Raw genomic sequence first — 21,385 nt, 5'->3', positions numbered from 1 at the left:
AACTTTACTAAGTCAACTCAAGTCTATAAAATGATATACCAAATTACACACACACACACACACACACACACACACACACACACACACACATTTGCAGATAGTCTTTGACTTACTACCACAATTGAGCCCAACATTTTTGGTGCTAAGTGGGACAGTTAAGTGAATATTGCACCATTTTACAATCTTACTTGTCACAGTTGTTAAATGAAACACTACATTTGTTAAGTTAGTAAGATGGTTGTTAAGTGAATATGGCTTTCCCATTGACTTTGCTTGTCAAAAGGTCGCAAAAGATGATCACATGACCCTGGGACTCTGCAATCATCATAAATATAAGTTAATTGCCAAGTGTCTGAACTTTGATCACATCATCACTTTTGATCATAATGCTGCAATGGTCATGTGAAAAACAGACATAAGTTGTAACCTCAAACAGTCCCTAACTAAATGACCTGTACCTGTATGTGTTTTTGAGTTTTCAAAAACTTTGTATTGTACCAAATGATTGCACTGGTGGTGATATGGGAAGCAAAAAAAGAAAAAAATGTCTAAGTTGCATCTATATTGCTTCATAAACTTTATTTGGTGCAGAGCTTGTATGAAAAACTAAGGAAATGGTTGTTAGTTCTCTATTTTTGAAAATACCAGCTGTAAAGCTAAATCTGTTTCTGTCCTCAGGCAAAATAAGCATACCAAGGTTAAATCTGGATAATATAATATTACAGTAAAAATGAGTTTACTAAAGAAAAAAAAATCAGCACATTTTTAGAATTTTGAAGTTTGCAGATTTTTAACAAAATTTTCATGGTTGTCCTTATTTTAAAATAGTGAAATTAATTTTAAAAACTACATTATCACAAAAAAATTCATTATTAGACAGTTAGTATGTAGGCATAATATAGTGAATTAAACTAAATGTGATAAAATAAAATAATAATTAAGAGGAAAAAACCTTTAGAACTAAATGCAGTTAAGTCAATTTTTAAGTTTGCTGTTAAAACTACACCTAAAAACATGTGTCATCTTTTCATTTTTAGAACTTTTCATTTTCATTTTAATTTCATTTTATAAAATTATCCTCTTTATTGTGCTCCAAGATTGGTAGACTAAAGCTCTTCATTAGATGGTAAATTTCATGTTTTAAAAATACAGTTCAGCATCACATTGAGAAACTTAACATTATTATTATTATATACATTATTATTGATGTATATAATAATTTGAAACCAAACCAAAACTATAATTGGATAAGGCCAAATCATGTGAACTTCACATTTTTTAAAATATGCCAGCAAATCTAATCTCCATCCTTTTTTATGTTTTGAGGGGCTATAGTAAGCATTAAAAAATATTTTCTGATGGGTTAATTTCACCTTTAAAACCTAAGAAGTATATTTTATGTTTCTTAATAGCTAGACACATTTATTCTCCAAAATCGGCCCATTAAATTCTTCCTACTAAAATGCAGATATATAATTTGCATTTACTTTCTTATTCTTTCTAATTGAATTGTTGGTTTCTGTTCAGTTGGTGCATCTTTTAAGGATTTATATCCCTTTTTAAAGCATTCATCCAAGGTTCCATTCACTTTGAGTACAAGGGACCATAAACATTGGTAAGAATCTGAAAGCCAAGCAACTTATAATATGAATCAAACCCCGTTTCAGAACTTGTTCAAGCTATTCTTTGAATGAGTTTTGATATCAATTTTGCCAAGCTTCACAGCGGAGCTTGGCAGTATATCTCACTTCTCCAGACATTTAAACCCTAATTCAAATATAGGGAATCCTCGGCCACAACTTCATTAGATTAGACACTGTATTCTAGGGAAAACTGTAGCCTTATACAGATTTATGGTTTGTTCTCTGAAATGGAAAGAAGTGGACGATTTTAGAATTTTTTAGAATTTAGATTTTTTTTTTATTGGCCAAGTATGATTGGACACACAAGGAATTTGTCTTGGTGCCTATGCATCAAGAATCATAAGGTACAACACTTAATGATAATCATAGGGTACAAATAAGCAATCAGGAAACAATCAATATCAATATAAATCGTAAGGATACAAGCAACAAAGTTACAGTCATACAGTCATAAGTGGAAGGAGATGGGTGATGGGACCGATGAGAAGATTAATAGTAGTGCAGATTTAGTAAATAGTTTGACAGTGTTGAGGGAATTATTTGTTTATGCATTTCTGTATAAAATAAAGTTTAAATGCATAGAGTTTAAATAGTGAGCATTACCCTATTTCTAAGTTACCTGAAGGTTTGATGGCCTTTGGTAATTAGGCATGTCTATGTTATTGTATGGTTGTCTCCAGCTTGGCAACTGTTGGGCTTTCCCCTTGTCAGATTCAGTTCTTAACAGATTCTCTGTGCATAAAACTGAAGTCCTATCAGAGTTCTTCTGTGTTTTGTTTGGAAGACCCAGCTGCCAGCTTGTCTAGGCAGATTAGGAATAGATTCTGACAGTAATTCTGCTTTGGGTGTTTACCTCCTCCAATTCTTTGCAACTCATAAAGGATCATGATCCACAGTTTGAGAATCCATCCAGCAAAGAATGTACAATATTTCAAACCAAAAATTATGGTTTGAAGAACTCCAGTTATTCTTGACATGGCTGTTTACAGAGAGGGACAGATATTTTGCTTCTTGTTGATTGTATAATTGGTTTAGCTTTTGTGAGTCCCACTCATATTTACATACGTTAACTATTTTAATAATGATAGCTAAGATTAAATAGAGTGATTGTTTATTTTCATTTAGTTAATCTGCATAGCTAATATAGAATATCTATGATATTAATCATCAATGCTTATTAAGAAGAATCTAGGCAATTAACAGATTTTTGGTTATCCTATTGGTGTATTCTCATAGTGTTCCTTACATTGTTTATTTTATGGTTCTATTATTTTACTTCTCTTCTGTTTACATTCCTTTCATTTTGCTTCCTTTTTATATTGGAAGCCACTTAGAATAGTCCCATGAGTTAGGTGGCAAATAAATTTAACAAATAATTAAATTAAATTAAATAAATTAGCCTTCTTGGGAAATCTCTCCTAGTTGAAGGGTTATCCTCTATCCTAGGCAAACTGCCCTGAAGGGAAGCTTGATTTTTTTTAGCTGAAAGTTGATTCTTTTGTATAAAGGTCCTAAGCAGAGTTGTTCACAATAGCACAAAATATATACAAAGTAATAAGTAAAGGAAGATCATTTAAACAATAGCCAACTTTAAGTAAACAAACAAAGTCTGCCATGTTTTCAAAATACACTGTATTCTGTGCTAGTTGAGACTTAAGCATTGAACTGCCCTGAGAGAGAGAGAGAGGGAGGGAGAGAGAGAGAGAAAGAGAGAGAGGGAGAGAGGCATAGAGCTATCATAGCATTATAATAGATTTTTAAAATAGCTGCTGGGCAGCTTTTGGCCTAATAGTCAAAAACAAAATAGTATGAGGCAACTGAATAATATGGGACCAATCTCCCTCCCCCTTGCTCGCTCCCTCCCTCGTTGGCTCCCTGACCTCTTTCTCCTTTTCTCTCTTTCGCCTTCTCTCTGTCATAAATAAAAATCATTTGGCTGCCTTTTACTGAAAGTTTTTTTCTTTCCTCCCTCTCTTTATTTTAAGAAATGATGTGCGAAGTGATGCCTACGATAAACGAGGACACCCCAATGAGTCAAAGGGGGTCCCAGAGCAGTGGATCGGACTCTGATTCTCATTTTGAACAGCTAATGGTGAATATGCTGGATGAAAGAGATCGTCTTCTAGACACTCTTCGGGAGACCCAAGAAAGTTTATCTCTGGCACAGCAACGACTTCAAGATGTAATTTACGACAGAGATTCTCTGCAACGACAACTGAATTCTGCACTGCCCCAGGTATGCATATTCATTCTCTGTAACCTTAATTTATAAACATTATTTCCTCTTCCTTTAATCTTATGTATGTGCACACAGATACACACACATACAGATTTCTTAACAATTAGAAGTACAGCGCCATAAATATCTAATCCTGTTTGCAAAAGAGGAGGCTGCCTTAATGATTCAAAGAGAGATGCCTCATTCATACTAAAGTATGTTGTGCATCCGCTATGTTTTGCATACTCCAATTGAATACTCTTATTCATTTTAATAAGAAGATGGCCTGATGGGTGAGATTAAGCTGAAATTTGGATTTTTCGTCACCTCCAGGATTATTAGGTTCACTTTAAAACCAACTGCACCCTCCCACCCCTTGTTTTTTTGTTTGCTAAGACATTTCAGCATAACTTGGATTTCACTGAATCGTCCCTAATACATTCCAGAAAGATCCTTCTTTCCCATTTTTAGTTTTGTTAATCACTTAGTTACACTTAGAGTGATGGATGGTGCATAAATCCATCCAATAAATTAATATGCATTTACAAGGGACAGGATGGTAAAGCAAAAAGTATAAAGTTTGATTGACCACAGAAGGGCACCTTATTAGCACAATTTTGAAGGAAACACCAGAAGGAGTTAGAGCCATTATGTCATGCTTTACAAACTACGGTGTATATGAACAGTCTGATCTATATTTTGCAATCAACAAGATGATGGCTCAAGTGCCATACCACATATAATCTGACTGGACTGATAGCTGAATCTGCATTTATTACAGAAAATGGAACAGCAGCACTATGACCACATGAGAAAGCTGCAGGCAAGGCATGTTACACAACTTTCTTCTTCACCAACTTGCAGCCATCTCTCAGAAACAACTGCCTGAGATAAATGTTGCATTTTTACTACTGCAGTAGGACTGGCCCTGTGTGTGATGACCTTGTTTGTATGTGCATTTTATCACAGTCATGCCTTGGCAATGTTAGTCTTTTTCTTGGTTCCACAGTGTTGTCCTGATATTATCCCCAGACTATGTCAGAAACACTTTTTAATTCATCATCAGATGTACCAGTTTTACTCCAGTATTTTATTGCCTAAATTGGGTCTCCAAGCTTGGCAACTTTAACACTTGTGGACTTCAACTCCCAGAATTCCTCAGCCAGCAAAGCTGACTGAAGTTGAAGTCCACAAGTTTTAAAGTTGCCACGTTTGGAGACCCCTGGCCTAAATCAACACTAATCCATGTCAGCTTCAAGGAGTATAAATTTTGCCAGTTTCAATCACTTTCCCACTTGCCCCCTCTGTGTCAGAGAACACCAAGTTGGCAAGGTGTAATTAAAATGGTAGTATAATAATACTTGGAAGCAGAGATATTTCAATAAAATTTCTTTGAGCCCAAATAGTCATATTTGTAGAGATAATTTTTTGCACTGCATTTTCTTAGGAAGAATGACTTGAAAATGTGATGATGTATGTTACAGTATTGTAAAATGGTCACATCCTTCCTCATTGATTGATTTATTCAATTTCTATGGCTATCCAACTCAACCAAGTGACTCTTTATAGCTTTTGTCATTCAATTTCAATTTATTTCAAAACAGAAGCAGATTTCTTGGCATGTGCAGATTAGAATTTTTCTTATGCTCTATTCAGCAGCCTTAAAAAGTCATAACAAAATAATAAGATAAGTGTTCCTGTAAATATTAAGGTGATTGCGTGATGTTTGATAGCATTTTCAATTTTCCCCTAAGTGTGAAAAAAATCTTACTAATTTAATCCTGCACCTTTAAAAGTAAAAACAGTCTTCCATTTATAGATAGTTGGTATGAAGGAAAAATAATTAAGAATACTGTGAAGAAAGCTAGAGAAAATTGTCTTGTCACTGAGATTCTGTTAGATACCTAATGAAAGAAGTTCTACAGGATCGAATATTTGGGGTAAAAGCTGGGAAACTGGCAGATAGATACAGCGTGGCTGTAAGTTATGTTATCTTTAATAAGTTTGTGCAAGGTTTTCTGCCCCTCCTCCCAAAATATTCTGTGTATTTATTTTTAAAAAAAACAGCAAAAAGAGAATATATTGTATATAGGAAATAATATTGTTTCATGTTCGTATAGCACTATTCAGTATCTTATGTATGTAATCTCAATAGGTACTCAGTACTCAGCTGCTCAGTAGGAAAGCTACTAACATCTGGATGATACTAGATGGGTAGCCCTATTTTAGCTCTGTTCATTGATCACCTGACATGTATACATTTGGCCAAATAGGTTGTAAAAAAATGCTTTTAAAAGTAAAAAAAAAAGTTCATGCACCAGAGCTGATCACAAACCCTGCGCGTGCTGATCTATTTACCCTATGCCTCCTTTGGTATGCACTGCACGTGCGCACCTCACATTTGGTGCATGGTGCGCACTGCGCATGTGTACACAGAGCACATATTTGGCGTGCAGCACGCATGCGCAGCCAGCAAATTGGCAGTAAGCCGGTTCAGATTTCACCACTGCTTGCGTTATTTTCTTACTACTGTTGTTGGTTAAGTGCAGCTGTTAACAGGATTGCTTGGACCTTGAGAGAGTTAGTGGTGGCCTTGGTAGTTGCTATGAGATAAATTATAGAGCTGTTTCCAAGTGATTGATTTAAACTGGCACCATGAATGCTAGGTGGTACTTTGAGAGAATACTTTAGGTTCAATCATTTGTTTGTGCCTTTGAATCACCATTGATTGCACTACTGGCAATTGCCCAGGCAAGTCCCTGTAGTTTTCTTGATAAGATTTCAGAAGTAGTTGGCCATTGCTTCCTTCATAAGGCTGAGAAAGAGTGACTGGCCCAAGGTTACCCAGTTGGCTTTGTGCCTATGGCAGATCTAGAACTCATGGTCTCCCAGTTACTAGCCTGATGTCTTAAACTACAGCAAACTGGCTGCCTACTTGGTTCAGTCATAGAATCACTTAAGAATAGGGCCAGAACTCTCTTAGGTCAGGCCCTATAAACAATAAAGTGGTGCTATTACTGAAGACTACATAAGAGCAGGTAGCCTTGTTGATGCAGTCAGAACTTGCTGCCTGGAGTACCATAATATGCTGTATATTGGGCTACTCTGAAAAAGCATTATGAAGCAACAGTTAGTACAAAGTGTGGTAGTTCAAGCAATAATGACAGTTTCTTGTTATATTCGGATGAACCCATCCATTGCTTTGGGCACTGCATTCAGAGGTGAGTTGCTGCTGGTTCAGACTGGTTCGAGTAAACTGGTAGTTGCAACCCGTGGGTGGGCCTGCTCCTTCTGCCCTGGCTCTATTCCGTCCTATATCGCTGTGTTTTCAAAGCTGCACGCATGCGTGGAAGGCCGCATATGCTCACATTTTTGGTGCTGGGCGAACGATTATTACAACTGGCAGCAGCCCCCCACTGACTGCATTGGTTGCCAGTTGGCTTCTAGATTGCAATTAAAGGCACAGATAATTTTCTTTGAAGCCTCACATGGCTCCATATTTGGTTTTTTTCTTCTCAAGGCTAATTCTATCCAGGTCGAATCTCTTTGAGAATGTCACGTGACAGGACCTAGAAATGGCTATTTTCAGGTGCTGCTCCTATGCTTTTGGAGCTTTTTCACTCTTTTCGCTCTTGGGTTTTAGAAGACCAATTAATACCTTGCTTTTCCATCTAGTCCAAGAGAAAAGCATGTTAAAAATTGGGTTGCATTGACAGAAACCTTACATAGTCTGTTTTTCTTTGTCCCATTCAACGTTGTTGGGATTTTTAATTACTCTTTAGGGTGGGTGAGTGGATATTTCTGAAGACTTTTAACAATGTTTTTTATTGTTTGCTACTCAGAGTTTTCAGGAATGGATGATACTGACATTTTGCAAAAAATAAATATATGAAACAAATAACTACAGAAACCAAAAATGTTTCTTCTTCTTTGGAATTCTTCTTTGGAAGTACAATTCTTCTTTGGAAGTACAATGAAGATGTGATGTTGTGGCAAAATATAAGAATTAATAGGAAGAAAGTAGAGGCAAACTAGATGAAAAACAATACTGTTATCATGAAGGAGTGACCTAACATAGCAATGAGCAATAATAAGTAGGTTAGCAAAACAAGTTGAAATCAAGTAGCAGCTGTATCTAGCTTTTCCCGGAAAGATATTTGTTCTTGAGATGTTTATTCATCCATGCGCTTGTTAATCAGCAGCTGAAGCAAACCATAGAATCAGACTTAGAAGTCTACCAAAAATTACTCAAATGGATACATTTATACACTAGAGTTCATATTATAGTGGATTAAGCAAACAATTAAATTAAACTTTGAGGTGGAAAGGCAGATCTTGATCCATACAGGTTCATTTCTAGTTCATTTTTTAAATCTTATATAATATATAAAATAGTAGTTATATTTTTTATAGAGTAACTGAGTATAAAAAGTCGCTTAATTGTATAATAGGTTTTATTTGGAACCACAGTTTTCAAGAAACATGATTAATAGTTCTTGCCTCATGTAAAAACATAGTCCTGGTACATATCTATTCAGAATTTGATGTAATGGTTTTTTGAATATAAATGTTATTGTATACCATATACAGGTAGTCTTCACTTAGCAACCACTTCTTTAGCCATCATTTGACATTAGCAGCAGCCCTGCATCATGTGTTTGTGATTTGAATGTTGGCAACCAACTCATACTTACAATGTTCACAATGTCCCACACGTAATTGCCATTTGCAGCATTCATTGCTGACTTCTGACAAGTGAAGTCAGTGGGATCTATAGCAGATCTATATACGTTTTGTGTGAATTTCCTCTCTGCCCTTGCAATTTCTCATCTGGTGCATCTATCCAGTAGACCAGTAAGAAATGAAAAGAATACAGTTTAAGAATTTTGGCTGTCAAATGGGCTAGAAAGGAAAATAAGTGTTTTCAAGTTCACTCGTTTTTGCTTTTTGCTTTTAGTTTTTATGTTTTTTTTAAAGGAGAGATCTGCCATTTCACTGTTTATTATCCTTTTTAAAAAGAATGGAAGGCCAGGACTTCATTATATTACTGGTGAACTATTAAAAACAGTAGCTCTGGAGAGCAGTGACTCCTAACCAGAGAGATGAACATTTGTGTCAAAGTGTATAGCAACCAATTAGAATGGAGATGTTTGCTTGTAATGAAATGAAGCAAAGCAGTTAACTGGGCATCACTGCTTGTGCTTGTATAATAATAACCTTTGTATTCCTGCCTGTGAGAAATTACATTGGGGCAAGCTGGTTGTGTGGATCAGTGCTAAGATTGCTAAATGCACACAGCACAGTGATATGATTGAGATATTAAATACAGGTAGTGTATTCTATGTTTGTGCTTTTGGACTCTGTTTTGAGTTTCTAGAAGCATTTTGCTTGCCATTGTCACATTCACTATACTATTTACCCACTGGTTCTCAACCTTTATAGTGCTGCGACCCCTTTAATACAATTCTCCACGATGTGGCGACCCCAACCGTAAAATTATTTTCATTTTGAATTTATCGTGCCTGAAGCCGTATTGGCTAGCGATCTGAACTGCTTGCGATTGCCTTGAGGACGGAGGCATTAAAGCGGAGACTCCTCCCCTATTAAGTTTATTGCGCCTGAAGCCAGATTAGGCTAGCGATTGGGAGTGATTGCAACTGGCTTGGGAGGGAGACATCAGAGCAAAGATTTCTCTTTTTTAATTCATCGCGCCTGAAGCCGAATTCGGCTAGCGATTGGGAGTGATTGCAGCTGGCTTGGGAGGGAGACATCAAAGCAAAGATTTCTCTTTTTTAATTCATCGCGCCCGAAGCCGAATTCGGCTAGCGATTTGAAGAGCCTGCAGCTGGCTTGTGGAGTCAACCATTGGAGCGCGATTCTTCGACTCGCAAGTATACTCCCCATATTTCCGATGGTCTTAGGCGACCCCTGGCAAACCGTCATTCGACCCCCAACGGGGTCCCGACCCACAGGTTGAGAACCACTGTATTAACCAGTTCTGCTCCAGTGCATTTGTTTCCTGTGTTCTAACTCATAGCATAATGTGTCACATCACAAATCCATTAAGTAGTTCCAAGGTGGGGAAAGGCACATGTAGGGCTACAGCAGCTGTAGGTTTTTTTTGTTTTGTTTTTTGTAATAACTTGTTCAGCTGTTTCAAACTTAGCTGAAAGTCTGTACTTTGATATTAAGCTGGAAGAAATATTAAACTGGAAGAAATACTGTTTTCTTTTTGGAAGAAAAAGCTTTTGGCAGACTTTGGAGATAGCATACAAAGGAAATTTGTATGGCATTGCTCTATTGACCCAGGACATGCAATTTGATGAATATCAAATTTTAATAGAGGTATATTAAAAACATTCACAATAGCCTTACATTTTCTTCATTACTATAGAGCGGGGATAGTTTTCCTGATTCAATGACATGAATGACATGCAGACTGAGGAGGAGGTTGCTAGGGTTCTTTAAAAAAATATATCAGAGATGTATATTCAGTAACGACCATATTTTTTCTCTGTGCTTGTACTTTTCCTAAATCAACAACAATATTGCAAAGAGCTTATTTAATTATTACCTAAGTGTATGATTTAGAGGTCTCAAAATAATCTACTGCTTGTTCTTCCCATCATTTTGTTTGGTTGCTCCACTTCTAACATCAAATATCCCTGTGCAGTGAAGTCTGCTCATATTCTGCCCACCCTCAAAGAGCTGGTATCACTTCAAAGCTAGAAGGCATTTGCTGGCTTTACATCCTATGACTCCTTCTGAGTTGATCCATGGAAAATATGGCAGGCAGATGGGACCAAGAATTTCACTTTAAGCACTCTGACCCCCTGCCATCCCCCCACAAGGGAACATATTGTAGCAGCAGGAAGAGTTGTCTGCATCCACTGGGCTAACTATAATTTGGAAGATTCCAGCTGCACTAAGGTAGTAATGCTCCATCTTCAAAAAAAAATGAGCGTTTTTTTTTTTTTGGCCAGACTGACATTTTTTTTCATGAAGTCTATCAAATGCTCCAGGATGGTGTTTCTTTAAAAAGTTGTCCAAGGACCCCTGCCACCCACCCCACTGAGACTCCCTCAGGGATTTAAAAAGTAAAAACTATTTTCCATATATTGAAGAGATTTGCAAGAAATTTTAAGAATTGTCACTCTTTTCAGTATTATATTTGTTGAAAATTAGTTTTTTTCATAAAAATATTTTGTTTATGTTAATATCTTGGGTTTAATACTGTTATTTTAAATAAATGTTGTTATTTTAAATAAAGTATTTTGAAGGGAACATATATACTAAAATACTAGAATTGTTTCCTGCAACATATATACTGATGTCTTTGTATACCTGCATTTCCTTTCTCATGAAGAACATACACTTGCACTAAAAGTTTACTGCTGTAAAAGTACATCCTTCCTGCATTAACCTGCATTAAGATCTAAAAACCTCCATAAAATGCCACTCTGTTTCCCACAAGAAATTGTCACATATCTCAAACTAGCAGAGCAATCTACGTATCTCTGTATTGTTAAATAGGGGACCAAGTGGCTAATTTAGAAGACAAAGGAGGAAAAGATAAACAATGCAGAGGGATGTAAATCTGCAGTTAGATTACATTCACTGACTTTTACTATGGGAATATACAAACCATATTCCCAGATATACAAATCATGGATGCCAGAGTTGGGGGTTTACATTCCTCAAGAATACTTCAAAGACCTTTTTGGGTATAAGAGGACTTTGCTTTCTCTCATGAGTTTTGTAGCTCCTTGCTTGCATGTATGTATCATCTTATGTATTTGGAACGACTGTCCATTTGAGCCTTATTAGGATTAAATGCTATTTTACTCAAGCCACTGTTTAAGTCTCTTGATTGGCAGTTATGAGCTTAGACATATTAATAAGTGAACCTTTTAATTCTATGTAGTGTCAATTTTAATTTTTTTACATGATAAATTTAGCTAAATATAACAAAAAAGGTCTTCCATAATTTTTAAAAAGAAGGAAAGGGTCCTTAGAGCAAAATGCTTAAAAACACTGTTCTAGGATAGCATTTTAATCAGGCAAGTTGTTCATAAACCATAGTAATAGTACTAATATGCAATATTTAAAACCCATCACAGAATCTTTTCTTACAATGAACAAATGATGTTTAACCAGGATTAGTTTTTATTACTAGTTCACAGAACTTAATTTATCTCCCCTTCTTCTGCTTTTGTTTTGATCCATGCTAGCAGTTTATCAGAAGAATTCAATTAAAGCAGCATTAGGTTTGCATAAATCTGAGGTACTGTGTGTCTCTGGCTTACTTCATAGTTTCTTCTCTCTATTTGTTAGCAGATCGTCCATATTTGTAGGGTCAGACTGATTTTCCTGACAAGCACTGAGGAAAAAAAAGTGCTACATAAACATTTAAAAAGAGAAGAGAAGATACAGAGAAAATGCTCATGTTCTCTTATCACAAAGATTTTGACAGGCCTCATAGCAGACAGGGATATGTTTTTCTTCCAAAAGAAATATTAGCATCTTTTAAAAACTTAATATGGTGCAATGCATATACCGGTAAATGGAAAGAAAGTATTTTGGACAAAGTATAAATGCTGATATTTAAATACAGTAAACCATAATATCATTTTTTTTAAAAAAAATCTGCAAGTTATAAGCCAGAATTGAATACTATTCTAAAGCCCACCAATTCATCCCATCCTGTCAGCAGATGCAGCTGATAGGTTTTTAAGTTTTAATTATTATGTCTAAATAAAAAAACTGGTTTGGGGGTTTTTTGGAACAGATTGGAGGAACAAACCTAGTTTGTTTCAAAGTCTCTTGTTTAAATAGCACAATTTTTTAAAAAAACCACTGATGTTGCTATAGTTCACCTCATCTACTGTCAAGAGGAATCAAAGTTGTACTTATGATTCTGCTCATTTGCTGATAAACCAGCTTTCTGAACAATCTGTGAGCTCTTTTAAACAAGAGCTTTATTATGCAATCACTTCACTTATGTATAAATAAGTATGCATGCAGTAATCCTCTTGTTTTATCATCTTTACTTTCATATTTTCTTCTTATGAGAAAGGAAAAAAACACATCACTGCAGTGTCTTTTGATCAAGGGTACAAAATCAGTTCATCTGGAAACATATATCTTATTGAGCTCACATGTCATATTGTAATTCTAGTTCATTTATAGTTGTCTCCAACATGAGTCAGTCAGTTCATAAATAAATAAATAAGGTACCATATAATTAAGCCATTTATATTAAATTCTGGAATCCACTTGACGTGAGATTGAAAAAGAAATACGTTTTTGAATTGGTTTAACACTAATGCAAATATTTCTTGCAACAGAGAGAGAAAAAGATGCTCACTTTGGCCCTCATAACTGGGTCAATGTTGTTTTCTCTCTGGAAGAGAGAGTGGGGATGGGGTTCTCAGAGAAGAAAAAAGCTTCGGAGCATTTAGTTTCTTACAATGCTAGACAAAACATTCCATCTGATCCATGAGTTCTGTGACAGAATCAGTTACTCTTGAATATAAAAGAATCTTCTAGTGCAGTGTTGGCAAATCTTTTCGGCACCGAGTGCTGAAACAGGAGCGCGTGCGTGCCAGAAACCAGAAGAGCAGCCGCCCGGTGCGCATGCTGGGAAGATGATCTTCCAGTTTAAAGGTAAAGTAAAGATAAAGGTTCCCCTCGCACATATGTGCTAGTCGTTCCTGACTCTAGGGGATGGTGCTCACTTCCGTTTCAAAGCTGAAGAGCCAGCGCTGTCCAAAGATGTCTCCGTGATCATGTGGCTGGCATGACTAAATGCCAAAGGTGCACGGAATGCTGTTACCTTCACACCAAAGGTGATCCCTATTTTTCTTGCATTTTTATGTGCTTTCGAACTGCTAGGTTGGTAGAAGCTGGGAGCTCACCCCATTATGTGGCACTAGAGATTCAAACCGCTGAACTGTCGACCTTTCGATTGACAAGTTCAGCATCTTAGCCACTGAGCCACCATGTCCCCCTCTTCCAGTTTAAAGTACCTTAATAGAAGCTGAAGCTTACTTTACTATTTAGCCTGTAGACAATATTAACTGTCTGATTTATTATGTCTTAATTTTGGTTGATAGTTTCAACTCCAAAAAAGAAGTGGTCAGGCAAACTTTGTTTATATGTTTTTCTTTCTTTTGGATTGTTTAATTTCACTTGGTCCCAGTGGAAAAAATGGTAAAGAAGCAAATGTGGGATTTCAGATTCCAAAAATATCTTAGATCCTTGCATTTATCCTTAATATTCTTTATTAATGTGGACAGTTCTTTTTTTTTTTAACTTGTGTGTTCACTGTTAATAGGTTAGTTTTTTCTCAATGGCTAGATTTGATACTTTACCTTTGATAGATACCTGCAGGAAAATTCCATTTGAGCAATGACTACACTGTTGCAGCAGTGAGGAAGCAGAGGTAGTAGAACATCACTGTTCCTTATTTGGAGGATTTTGACTTGTTCAATTCCCCCATTACATTCAGTGAGCACATCAGCCTCTTCGTGAATTTATATAGCTTTTTCTGATTACTGCTAATGTTCTATTCTATGCTTGCTGATACATTTCTTTCAGGATTATTGCTCCAAATTTCTTGTTTAGTTCACTGATGCAATATATCCACAGGTAAAGATGGCTGTTTTGGTCTCATATTATGATTTGATTCACAGCCAATGCTAGAAGTCAGATGGCTCATTCTGCCCAGTCTCACTTCAACGAATGAAGTTTGTATAGAGAAATACTGTTTCAATTATCAGAGAACACTAATCATAGTAATTTAAAAATGGTACTGACAGAACATTTGCTTTCTATAGTGGTTATCCTATAAATTAAATTGGGTAACTTTGATGACAAAATGAACTGCAGAGGCTTTAATGGTTGACATACAGTATTAAGGAATCTTTCATGTTGGCATAAGATTCCATTCTGTGTTATAAGAATGCACTGCAAATATTCATAAAATATTTTTCCCTGTGAGGTAATTTTTTAAAAAATAAAGAATTAACATATTCTTATGTGACTGTACTTAAAAATGTAAAGGCATAAATAACATGATAATACTGCTAACATAGTTATTTATAATTTGCTGAGAATGGGATAGCTACTCTGTATTCTAAAGAATATTGCTTGAATATAATTAGATATTGAACTATCACAAAGTCCTGTGATGGGCCTTCTCAAAATTGTTGATATCTCAATTGAATATCATAGCCATATGTAGGATTCCCTTCTGAAAGTATGTACATATATATGGCTATATCCATAATCCTTTTTGCACTATGCCAAGAAAGTGTATGACATAGAAGGGGGAAAAATTCAGGACATGAGATGAGAAAAAGAAATATAGATAAAACTAGCTTATACTAAAACACTGTACATCCCCATTCTATTCTATCCTTGCGAAACATCCTTGTTTCCACCATGTCTGTACATTGATTCAATATATCATCTTATTATCTTTTAACTCCTCACCTCTTTTTCAGGATCTCAATAATTCCATCCAGCCATAACTTCCTCAGACTTCCCCTTCCTCTCAAACCATTCACTCTTCTTTCATAATTTTACAATTTGATCATCATTCATTCTCTCTTTATGTCCAACCATTTCAACATATTTATTATGCACAAGTAATTTATTAGTAGCGTATATTTGTATTAATTTGGATTGAAATCGTATTTGCTGCTGTAGAGATTTAATTCTCATGAATGTAAACCAAAGGAAATGAAACATGATTTTAGATTCTGTTGAAATCAGTTAAAATAACTTTGAAAAATATATTGCAGTGCAATATGTGCTTTGTTCATTTGGGAGTAAATTCTTTTGAACCAGAGACTTGTTCTCAAAGAAGATTCAATTTCATAGTACAGGACTGGATTACATTTATTCTTCTTCCTCTCCAAGCTTTCTGAAACATTTCAGTGTACTAAATCTTTCATACCTGTATTTCATATCCTGTAGAATTATTTTAGTGGGGTGTTTTTGGTAAAGTGGATTTTCTATACAAATAACATGTCTTATATGATACATTTTTCATTTTTGCAAAAAGACCATTTTTACAGGTGTTTACCCTGTGGCACGTGTTATATAAAAATTGTTGTGTGTAAAATTTGTCATTCCTAATTAAGGTAGAATGAAAACATGGTGCACTTTAAACAGCTTTGTAAAAGGCAAATAAATTTATAGTTGAAGTAAGTAAATTGGCTTAGTGCATTGTGTGAACAGTTTAATATTCTTCCAATATACAGAAGTTCTAGTCTACTATCAGGAAAAAAATTGAAAGACACCTTTGAATAGATTTGTAAAATTACATATAATGCATTACATATTTTCTAAGTGGGAGGATTAGATTCTGTTCTGACTTAATACTTAAGTCAGAACAGCATGTGATGTTTATAGTTAAAAATAAATGGGCTGTTGTGACTCCGGCTCCGAGCCTGTCCTCATGGAGGAGGATGACTCAGAGAGTGAGGGAGAGGAGCCGACAAGGCCTCCCTCTCCAGGTCCCTCCTTTCTGGCAACACCTTAAGTGCCGGCGGAAGGCCAGGAAGAAAGCGTGTCAGAGCCCCCACAGATAGAGGACGAGGAGGATCAATCCTGGATTGACCCTAGACAGCGTCGGAAAGAGAGGCGTGCGCAGCAGAGGAAGAGGTGTGGCAGGCCCAGGGAGTGCTGAGTCACTGAGCCACACCCCACAGAGGATAAAAGTGGGTGGGGTTGCCATCGGGCCCTTGTGACGGACAAAAGCTACTAAGTGTGAACTGCATCGTGTGAGCTTCAGACAGTTTTTGGATTTAAGGCTTGGATTTTCATCAGTAACTCTTGACCATTCTTTAGACTCCTGGTTGCTCTGGCAATGGACTGTAAACACTCTGACTCTTGATAAGAAACTTGGCTAGCACTTGGAGAGCAGCTGCCAGAACTTTCCTCTGCCAAAGGAAACCAGGCCAACTTGTAAATAGATTGCTGGCAGACGTCCTTCGGCGCTTGTGTTTTCTTAGGTGAGGTGGGGGGGACAGAACATGGGCATATTTGTACATATACACAGATATACGAACATTGATATCTATACTATTTCAAAAGTTTTTGAAAGCCATTTCAAAGTCATATACACATAGTTGTATGTAATCACTTGTTACTGATCACAAAGCTCATTGTAGTTATTTTATTAATTTATTAATACAATTTTTATACCGCTCTTCTCCCGAAGGACTCAGGGCGGTGTACAGCCATATTAAAAATACACAAATACACATAATATAAATAACAGATTTAAAAATATTTAAAACAAATATATTAATTGGCCAGATTGCTAAAACGGTCAAAGCCGACATAAAACCCTTTAAAATTTAAAAGCTATAATTAAAATACATTTAAAATACATTTAGGCTAGTCCCGCACGATTAAATAATAAAGTTTTTAATTCCCGCTTGAAGGTTCGGAGATCGGGGAGTTGGCGTAACCCCGGAGGTAACTCGTTCCAAAGAGCGGGTGCTGCCACAGAGAAGGCTCTCCCTCTGGGGGCCGCCAACCGACATTGTTTGGTCGACGGCACCCTGAGCAGGCCCACTCTGTGGGAGCGCACAGGTCGTTGGGAGGCTATCGGTGGCAGAAGGCGGTCTCGTAGATACCCCGGTCCTAAGCCATGGAGTTAATACACCAATTAGTGAAGCTAGATCAAATCACACTTTCATTTTTTAAAAATATAACTTGTTTCTTTGTTTTGAAGCACTAACAGAGCTATGTGAGAATATTAATATGACTGAAAGGGTTAAACACAAGTAAATGAATTTTAAGGTATTGCAATATAAATTCTTCTGAAGGTTATTTCTATTTATTTGCTATGTACATTCCATCATATTCTGTATTCCAAGTCAGATGGGAGTAGTATAAACAGTATTGTTTTCATTATTTTAATTGCTCATTTAATTATGAATAGCAGATTCTTCCCTTCTCTAAATTTCAGAGTAATCTCTCACAATAGAGTATCCTTAATGTATGGCCCAGAGGGGATGCGGTGGCTCAGCGGGTAAGATGCTGAGCTTGTTGATTGAAAGGTCGGCAGTTCAGTGGTTCAAATCCCTTGTGCCGTGTAACGGGGTGAGCTCCCATTACTTGTCCTAGCTTCTGCCAACCTAGCAGTTCGAAAGCACGTAAAAAATGCAAATAGAAAAATAGGGACCACCTTGGTGGTAAGGTAACAGCGTTCCATGTGCCTTTGGTGTTTACTCATGCTGGCCACATGACCACGGAGACGTCTTTGGACAGTGCTGGCTCTTCGACTTTGAAACGGAGATAAGCACCGCCCCCTAGAGTCGGGAACGACTAGCATGTATGTGCGAGGGGAACTTTTACCTTTACCTTTAATGTATGGTCCAGGAAACCTTCCATGAACATTGTTGCATACAACAGTACTGTCTGTACTGCATTTGTTAGTTGAATGTGCATTCATTAAACAAACTTCTGTTTGGACCACAATTCCACAAAAGACAAATTTTAGGATCATTTAAAGTAATATTTAGTTCATGGCTCTAAGCAAGCTTTTTTCATCCCAAACTAGCTCAAGCTAACAGTAACTAAATATAGCTAATATTAAAACTCAGTCATTTTAGCCTTAGGCAGAGAGGATGTGTTGTTACTGCTCTATATTCGTAGCAATATGGGATTGCCTAGGATGGGGAAGGGTTTTCTAATTGTTCATGGCTACTGTTCATATAGTCATAGAAAATGCTGAAATTATAATTATATTTATAAAATTATATGAAACCTAATCTATACTATTTAATTAAAAATAGTAACTATGATACACTTGCAAATTCAAATAAAAATTCAATAGATTCTATTCTATACTCATTTAACATGAATCGATATCCATGGAGAGAAAAAAAACCCAACTATTGTTACTCCATAAAACAGATTTTTAAGATTGAAACCTCTTGTGAAAAGAATGGCTGACTGGGGTTCAGGAAGGAGTCTAATTCTATTTACAAAAGACTTTCATCACACACAAAAAACTTTTGGATATTGGATCTTTTTAATATATATATAGATGCTTATCCTATAAGATCTGGCAGGATTAACATGTTTCAGACCTTTCAACCAAATAATCTCATGGAACCTAGAAGAATGTCTTATTTGTTGTTGCTCGTACCTTCTGGGACAGCATTCTGCTCTTCTAACCCTGTATGTGTGGGCCCAATCTTACTGCCTTTTAAGAAGTTTTTTAAAAACTGACTTTTTCAGCTGAGCCCTGGGTCAGGGTGATTTTGGAATCTTCATAAGCAACTTCATATATTAATTCTCTTCATATTTCCCTAATGTGGTGGCTTGTTGTTGTATTATTCATCCCATTTTTGATGGGTTTAAAAAAAATCTTTATGTGTCTCATTGAGTGACTTGATATCAGGCAGGTTATATATTGAAATAATCTTCATCATTGGGGCAGAGGGGGGGAGAAGCAGAGCAATGGAGCTTCTGACCATAAAGAAATTGAATGCTTAGAAAGTTCTAGTCAGTATGTTCTACTTTCAAGATAAAAGAAAGTGCTTCCAGCTGTTTGGATGGAATAAAAATGTTGCATGTTAATCACAGTGGAAATGCACAATATTTCCAGGCTAGTTTTTCCATCTTCTCCAGTCAACCAGTATAAAATGAGGTCTTTCATTCCCACCCTTGGCCATCAAATCTAAATGTCAAAACTTTTGAAATCTGAACCAGGCTGAGAAGCTTAGCTGAAAGAGCTTCAGAAGGCAAAGAATTGGGATGTTTTTCTTCTTAGATAATGAAAATAGTCTTCAGAAGTCCCCAGAAGGGCCATCGTTTAGTTGATTCCAGCAAATTTGGAGAAGTGTTTTTCTGGTGCTTTATAAATTGGTATGTTACACATTGAGGTATGCTTGTTGCAAGCTTATGTGGGGTATTCAATGTTATCAGAGTTGTTCCTTAAGAGTCAGCTTAATGCATGCTTGTTCAGACCAGCAGTTGAAAACTCTGGTATTACAGTCCCAGAATTGCAGACCAGATTAGAAAAATGTCCTATGGTGATTTTGATCGCTGCAAAGATAACAGTTTAGAATGACTGAATACGTAATCACACAAATCCCCATAAATAATTGGTAGTTTTCCTGTTAAAATGTTTGTTTTACAAAATTTATCAATCTCACACTATTACCAATTTTTATGTCACAATGTAACATTTTATTGTCTTTAATTTTGCAAATAGCCTGTAGATATATTAAACATACTGGCTTTTCTACATTTCCCTTTAACGTTTTTTTTCTTCCTATCTTGCAAATGATTTTAAAAGAATTAGCACCACCTTGTGGGGATATTTTTTTATATTCACAAGTAATAAGACAAAGTGGTACACCTCTAGAATTAATGGGTATGAAGTGTAATTTAATGAAAAAAAATCAGTGGATTACCAGACGTTATTTATCAAAAATCTTTAAAGAAAGACAAGATTATATTTAAGACTCGGTTTATATATACATTTTACATAATGTGATTCTTCTACATCTTAAGTAGATTTGATTTCTATCAAAAGGTGTAAATCCATTTGATTAAAGGAAGGAATTGTAGTTAGAATGTCATTTTAAGAAGTAAAATGTTTATATATTAGTTTTAAAAGTTATCACTTAAGTTTGCTTTTATCAAACAATATTCATTTATATCACATGCAAGCTGAAGAATATGCATACTATGAAATGAATATACAGTACTTGTCCTATATTTCCATCATTCATTTAGAATAGAATAGAACAGAACAGAACAGAACAGGGTCAACTTCAGGGATTATATAAAGCAAGCTAATAATTGTACAATTGGAGGTTGTGTGTTGAGATGGGAAGAAGACTCATCTTGCATTGCAAAATAGTGGTGTAGTTCTGTGTTTCAATCCAGGCTAAAAATTGCTATGTATTTTTACCATTTTTTTACCACTTATGTACTTATGTCTTTGGTTTTTCATATCTAAATGAAGGACTCTGTACTTGTCTTTTCCGAGATTTATGTAGCTGTTTTTTACCCAACGTTCCAGCTTGTCATCTTGAATTTTGATATCATTCTCTAAGATATTTGCTGTCTCCCCCATCTTTGGATCATCTGCAGATATGGTTACCATATAGTCAAACTTTTTATCCAAGAATGTTGGACAGCCTAGGGCCTAAAATGGAGCCTAGAGGTTTCCCCCTTGGCACTTCTTTCTAGAATGACATAGGCTATAGCTTTACACTTACTATGTATTCAAGAAGCTATATAAACGTATAATGGTAGCATTGCTAAACTTTAATTTTCCTTATTGTTTTCCAGAAAGAATTGAACTGGACTATGTCCACTGCATTCCCATAGTCCACTAAACTGGTCATTCCATCAAAAAAGGAAATTTTTATTCTTCATAAATTCATGTTGGCTTTTGCCAAGCAGTATCTTCTTTTCTAAGTCCTCACAGGTGACTGCTTAAGAATTTGTTCCAAAAAGATTGCCTGGTTTTGACATTAATTTG

General features: G+C 36.0%; 1 protein-coding gene across 1 annotated transcript in view; it reads left to right on the top strand.

Annotated features, from left to right (window-relative positions):
• The window catches only part of PPFIA2 (PTPRF interacting protein alpha 2), a 216,266-nt gene that overhangs the window by 7,092 nt on the left and 187,789 nt on the right, over positions 1-21,385 (top strand). Inside the window, exon 2 of the mRNA XM_058189560.1 lies at positions 3,629-3,879. Coding sequence (XP_058045543.1) covers positions 3,631-3,879 — 249 coding nt within the window. The 5' untranslated portion in view covers positions 3,629-3,630. The remainder of the gene's footprint in view (positions 1-3,628; positions 3,880-21,385) is intronic.

Source organism: Ahaetulla prasina, chromosome 7 (assembly GCF_028640845.1).
Source record: "Ahaetulla prasina isolate Xishuangbanna chromosome 7, ASM2864084v1, whole genome shotgun sequence".
NCBI lineage: Eukaryota > Metazoa > Chordata > Lepidosauria > Squamata > Colubridae > Ahaetulla > Ahaetulla prasina.
Note: the sequence above shows the minus strand (reverse complement) of the source record. Positions and strands in the feature narration are given on the sequence as shown.